The sequence below is a fragment of the Papaver somniferum genome, chromosome 11 (genome assembly GCF_003573695.1).
Source record: "Papaver somniferum cultivar HN1 chromosome 11, ASM357369v1, whole genome shotgun sequence".
Lineage (NCBI taxonomy): Eukaryota > Viridiplantae > Streptophyta > Magnoliopsida > Ranunculales > Papaveraceae > Papaver > Papaver somniferum.
In genome coordinates this window covers 11,937,077-11,943,865 of record NC_039368.1, presented here as the reverse complement: position 1 = coordinate 11,943,865, position 6,789 = coordinate 11,937,077, and the positions used below count along the sequence as shown (strand labels likewise).

General features: G+C 36.6%; 1 protein-coding gene across 1 annotated transcript; it reads right to left on the bottom strand.

The window, feature by feature from the left end:
* Nucleotides 1-3,619: 3,619 nt before the first annotated feature.
* Nucleotides 3,620-4,588, bottom strand: LOC113324112 (uncharacterized mitochondrial protein AtMg00810-like). Its single transcript, XM_026572447.1, has 3 exons — nucleotides 4,448-4,588; nucleotides 4,122-4,291; nucleotides 3,620-3,974 (listed from the first exon to the last, which is right to left on the bottom strand). Exons 1-3 carry the CDS (start codon nucleotides 4,586-4,588, stop codon nucleotides 3,620-3,622), a joined length of 666 nt encoding a protein of 221 aa, XP_026428232.1.
* Between the last annotated feature and the right edge of the window lie 2,201 nt (nucleotides 4,589-6,789).

The following is a 6,789-nucleotide window of genomic DNA, read 5'->3' as shown; positions in this document are numbered from 1 at the left end:
AAGAAGCAAGGGAGGAAAACCTTAAACTCTCTTATTATAGATATAAAGTTGTTGTTGCTTAGTTGGTCTGTTAATGTTGATTCATTCAAAAACATGAAGTTAGATGACTTCGTTTTTGATTGGAAAATCTTATTTAGAGAATAGTCAGTTGTAAGTTCTTTTTTCTCTCATGTATCTTTCGAGGGTGCTGTCTTGGCACTTTCTTTTCTAATTCCATCTTATCTTTTTCAAAAAAAAAAACTTCTGGTACGTATTGCCATCTCATCTTGCATATGAGTCCGATTTTGTGCATATTCTCTAGCAAGTGTTAACGTGATTTTTTATTTTATTTTAGTAGGCATGTACTGAGTGCGGAGATTATAATGCTTGTTGCTGGCTTCTGGATTTCCTGTTTCCTCCTTGTCATTGCATTGTGGTTTTAGGCCCTATTTGGTAGCATCGTCATCAATTTTCTTTTCTTTTTTTAATTTTATATGTCAGCTTGGACAACATTAAACCTATTAGCTTATTATACACGAGGCTTCCAATTTCTTCTTGCTTGGTTTTCTGATCTTTCTTGTATGCATATTTTCAGGTTTCTATGATCTTTCCACATAGCTTCTTCCTAACAAAAAGCAAGAGTGCAAGACAGTGTTGAAGATACTTTTTTTTTGGTGCATATATTATTTGAGTTGAAATTGGACCAATTTTAGGCACAATATCAAGACCTAATGCAACCCCCATGAAATGAGATGAGTTAAGACTTCAAGCCGATGAGAACTAAGCATGTGTTTGATGCTAAGAGCAACTGCAGTGGTGCGAGTATAACCAAAGATCAAAGACCAAAAAAAACGACCAAATTTGAGTTTAGTCTGGTGTGTGACGCTACGGGTGGAAGACTAAATTTGATCGAGCGTAACACTGTGCATTCGCCTGATGTGGGGCGTAAGACTATACGTCCGCCCGTTGTTTTATAAAAAAAAAAAAAAAAAAAAAATTGGGGCGGAGGATTAAATCTCCGCCCGTCCCACTAATATTTCAAAGTCATCTTATGGGGCGGAGGTGTAAAGCCCCGCCCCATACAAAATTGAAAAAAAAATGAATCGCGCGGAGATTAAAAACACGCCTGGTGTGGGGCGTAAACTAAATGTACGCCTGGTGTGGGGCGTAGCCTTCAGGTCCCGCGCGATCAAATTTGGGTTTAGTCTTGGTCCCAGACCAAATATAGTCTGGGATTTAATCGATGGTCAGGATTTAATCGATAGTCCGTCCCACTACGTCTCGTTAATAAACCAAATATTTGGGTTTAGTCGCCCACTGTGGATGCTCTAAGGGATTAATTTTTAGTCGTTACTATGCAAAGAAATAATTTTTTCAAGAGACAAGGGAAGAAATTTCAAAGAGGTAATTGAATTCTCATCAATCTCATCTGCAAATCCAATTCTTTATAAGATGGGGAAGATCAAAGATATATATGCTTCTTCAAAGCAGAAGGCAGCTAAAGTGCTTTCAGCTGATATATGGCATACTAGTTCTCCACGGAATTGATGACTTAGTGAAACATTAATATGATCTTCATGCAATGACAAACAGCTTCTGACTCCTTAGATAGCGTTAATTGTGTTCCAGAACATTGGAATTTTAACCGCTGCTGGTTTGGAGTTTGTACGGCGTTTTCGCTTCTTAGTGTTAACCGACTTCATTATTTTTATACCTTCTTCTCCTAGTTTTCAAAATCCACCAGAGAGATAGCTAGAACTGTAAGCTAAGACATCACCACTCTTCGTAATGGCTAGCGGTATGTCATATACAGCAATCGCTGTACTCCAATCGCATGATAGCTAGAACTGTAAGCTAAGACATCACCACTCTTCGCATGATAGGTGTTCATCCTTCTTTAGCATGCCAGTGTCATCGTTCTTCTTTATATATAGCCATGCATCAGAACACTCGGTAGTGAGTGAAAATATGTATTTCAATTTAGTGAAGTCCAAAAATGATGCTTCTTTTTTTTTTTTAGTGAAATACGATATCCGGTAACGATATCTAAGTGTTTGATAATCCGTCATCTTTTTTAGAAGTCCATCTGTTTATTTCAAAAAAAATTTAGCCCAAAAATTCAGGAGCTTCTTTGCATTCGCGGCATTGGTAATTCGAAGAGAAAAGTTCACAGAGCAAAACCGTGTGGCTTTAGAAAATGAGTTATCTTCGATGAAAATATTGCGTTCTAGACTTGTCAGTCTGAGAGTTGCTTCAGATGGGGAACTAAAAACATTAAGCGAAATAGAACAGTCTTCTCTTCAACAGTTGGCTAAGCATGTTCCAAACATTAAAGAAACTCCCCAGTATTCTGTTTTTACCTCTGATCAAAGATTGACAATTAAAAGTGCTCTTATGCGAGCAGAAAGGCACAACCGAATAAGCATATACAAAAAAATAAGGACCTCAAAGTTGTATGTATGCAGTTCTGTCCTTAATATTTTTGGGCTTGGTGTCTTCCGTAGCCATCTACGTAAACCGAATAAAAACCCACCCAATATTCCAATTTCTAAATAACTGCCTTCTGGCGAACTAGGTGGTGAAAGATATTCCCGAAAGTTTTCATCTCACAAATCAAAAACCAGAATGATCCCAGCTTCATTGTTACTCCAGTGAAGATCTCCGTCCGCAGAGATACCATGTCCGGAGAAAACTAAGTTAATTTGAAGATCGAACTTTCCAATATTTCTCTAACCATTGCCACTGCCAAGAATGTACACCATGACCTCTACATATTTGTCTTGTTTCTTATACATAAGGACGGCTTTGTACTCGTTGGTTGAAGTAAGGTAACCAAATCTGATCCACCTAAACGTATAGTGTCCAACATTAATCTTAGGTTCAGGAAGAATAACATACTCTTTTGTCATGGGGTTATAGATACAAAAATGTAGAAAATCTGATATCAAAGACTTAAAAGAACGCAGAATTAAACTCCAAACAAATACTTCTTTTAATTGATATATTACGACCCATGGCTCAACAGCCTATTTATATGACTAACAAACTTGACTTTCAAGCAAATAGACTTTCCTAATCATAATCAAACTCTAACAAAAAACTTCTAGACAATTCTTATGTAAACAAACTCTTAAAACCAGTAATACTTGCAACCCAAGTAAACTTCTAAATACCGTACCATGCGTCAACAACTCTTATTGATCCATTCACTTCATATCAACTGTACCAGTTGACCCGACCATACTCTGTCAACTCTCAATGTTGACACACACACTATTGTATCGACAACTCTTGTTGATCCCTTCTGCCTTCTTTATGGTATCTTGGTTTATTCTTCAACATCCTCCCTTAAACCAAGATACTCTTTGCTAATCATTCCCAACTTTCCACGCAAGTAAATGAAAGTATTAGACTTCAAAGACTTGGTGAAAATATCTGCCACTTGCTCTTCACTCTCAACAAACTCAACAGTTATCTCCTTATTGCTTACAAGTTCTCTGATGTAATGATATTTGATATCAATATTCTTACTTCTTCCATGAAGTACTGGATTCTTAGTTAGTGAAATTGTCAACTTATTATAACAAACTATTGTTGTTGGTGTTGTTTGTTCTTGAAACAATGACTTCAGCATCATTCTTTACCATACAGCCTGTGTAGCACAATTTCTAGCAGTTATATACTCATCTTCTGTTGTAGATAATGCAACAACTTGTTGCTTCTTAGATGACCAAGAGAAAAATCCAGTTCCAAACTGAAATCCATAACCTAATGTACTTCTTCTTCCTTCCGTATCTCCATCCCAATCACTATCAGTGAAACCAACCAACTTTGGATCTTCTGAGATAGTATAAAAGATTCCCATGCTTGTTGTTCCTTTTACATACTTCAGAATACGTTTTGCAGCTTGTAAATGTGATTGTCTAGGAGATTCCATAAACCTACTAACCAACCCAACCGCATACATGATATCAGGTCTTGTAGCAGCCAAATATCTTAAACATCCAACAAGACCTTTAAAGTCTGTTGAATTCACAAGCTCTCCTGATCCATCTTTTGTCAATTTCAGTCTCTCTTCTACTGGTGTTAAAATTGGATTACAATTATCCACCTTGAAACGCTTCAAAATTCCTTCAGTATACCTTTGTTGATTAATAAAAACTCCTCTCTCAGTTTGTTGTACTTCAATACCAAGAAAGTAAGACATCAAACCAAGATCTGTCATCTCAAACTCCTTCATCATATCCTCCCTGAATTCATTGATCATTTCAGAACTATTTCCAGTAAATATGAGATTATCCACATACAAACACTATAATATGATTGCCAAGAGTATCAGCTTTCAAATATAGAGTATGCTCATGTGGACATCTTGTAAATCCTTTCTTAAGAAAATAAGAATCTATTATTGTATACGAAGCTCTTGGTGCTTGTTTCAAACCATACAAAGCTTTTTTCACTTGTACACTTCATTCTCCTTCCCCTCCATAATGTAGCCAGCTGGTTGCTCTACATAAACTTCTTCTTCCAATACTCCATTCGAGAATGCTGACTTCACATCCATCTGAAATATCTTCCAATGCTTTTGTGCAGCTAAAGCAATGATCATCCTTACTGTATCAAGTCTTGCAACTGGTGCAAATACTTCTGAATAATCAACTTCTTATCTTTGTCTATAACCCTTCGCAACTAACCTTGCTTTCAGTCTTTTTATTTCATCATTTGACTTGTATTTTGTTTTGTAAACCCATTTAACACCAATAGGCTTCTTTCCTGGTGGAAGTGTTGTTAGTTCCCAAGTATTATTCTTCTCAATTGACTCCAATTCTTGAAAAATCAAGGGTCTAACAACACCACCCAATATTTCGCTTAGCAATCTGTATGGACTAACTCCAATATACTTTGCTAGAGAATCAACTAGACAATCAGACTCAATTTAGATTAAAGTATATCGAGGAGTTAATATCTCTCTCTTGATTTGATCTTTACTCAAACTAATAATAATCAGCGAGTCTTTATCAAATACAAGGAATAACTTGGATGGTACCAAAGACCAATATCCAAGGATCAATCAATGACAATCAACAACCAAAGGTTGGATTACTCTAATTGATGATCTAATGCACAACATGTATTATTTCAATTATATAAAAAATATAATGCGGAAATAGAAATAACACAGACCAGAAATTTTGTTAACGAGGAAACCGCAAATGCTGAAAAACCCCGAGACCTAGTCCAGATTGAACACAAACTGTATTAAGCCGCTACAGACACTAGCCTACTCCAAGCTAACTTCGGACTGGACTGTAGTTGAACCCCAATCAATCTCCCACTGATCCAAGGTACAGTTATGCACCTACGCCTCTGATCCCAGCAAGATACTGCGCACTTGAATCCCTTAGCTGATCTCACACACAACTAAGAGTTTCTACGACCCAAAATCGCAGGCTTTAACAATAAACAAATCTGTCTCACACAGGCAAGTCTATCAAAGGATCAATCTGTCTCCCACAGATAAACCCTAAAGGTTTTGTTCCGTCTTTTGATAATAATCAAGGTGAGCAGGAACCAATTGATAATCCGACCTTATATTCCCGAAGAACAGCCTAGATTCATCAATCACCTCACAACAATCTTAATCGTATGGTAGCGAAACAAGATGTTGTGGAATCACAAACGATGAGACGGAGACGTTTATGATTACTTTTTATATCTTGCCTATCGTAGATATCAATCTCAATCCAATCAATCTGATTGTACTCGTACGATAGAAAATGCAAAATTAGATCACACAACTACGATAAAAGTAGTATCGGTCTGGCTTCACAATCCCAATGAATTCTTTAAGTCGCTAACCCGGTTTGAGAAAAGAAAACTAGAGGTTAAAGGAGAATCGACTCTAGTATGAAAACTAGTATCACACGTAAGGTATGGGGATTAGTTTTGCACAATACCAGATGTCTCCTTTATATAGTCTTTCAAATCAGGGTTTTTCCTTGGTCACAAAGCAAACAATATCCACCGTTAGATGAAAACATGATTTAGATTCAAGTTAATATTTCTCAACCGTTAGATCGAAAACTTAGCTTGTTATACACACTTGACAATACACATTTTTAGGTTTGTTAACCGTACCCAAATGTATGCACTTGTTGGTTCAATAATAGTCAACCAAAAGGTTAGCCATATGAGCACTTCATATCAACCATGTTCTTCTTCACCATAACTAGTTCAAATGACTTCAAATGAACTAGTTAGATAGTTGTTCAATTGCAAGGAAATCTCATTTACTACACAAGACACAATTGAAGCAAAGATGATTTGATTCACTTGAATCGGTTCATGAACTTTTATATCCACGGTTTGCATACTTCATTCCTTAGTCTTTTTAAGATTAAGTTTAGAAATCATCTTCAGATATATAACCTTTCTCAAGTTCGCAGACTAGGTTCGCGGACTTAAGCAACCGGTAGAGTTTACAAACTCTAGTAGAAAATCTCGGCAAAGACCTTCCGCCGGTTCGCGGACTAGTCTAGTTTGTCAACTCTAGTAGAATTTCTCGGGATGAGAAGTTCGGAAGTTCGTGGACTTGGCAAAGCCATTCTTACGGTTTCTCTTGATCAACAAAGTTCGCAAACTTTGGTTCAAGGAATATGACTTATACATAAATGTGTTTCCACAACAATGTTTGTGTCCACCATTGGTTATGTAATCTAAACTCTCATTTCAGTCATTAAAACATTCTTAGAGGACGTTATATAGTTATTACACCATTTCTCGTCAAAGCAATTTTCAAGATGATTGAAA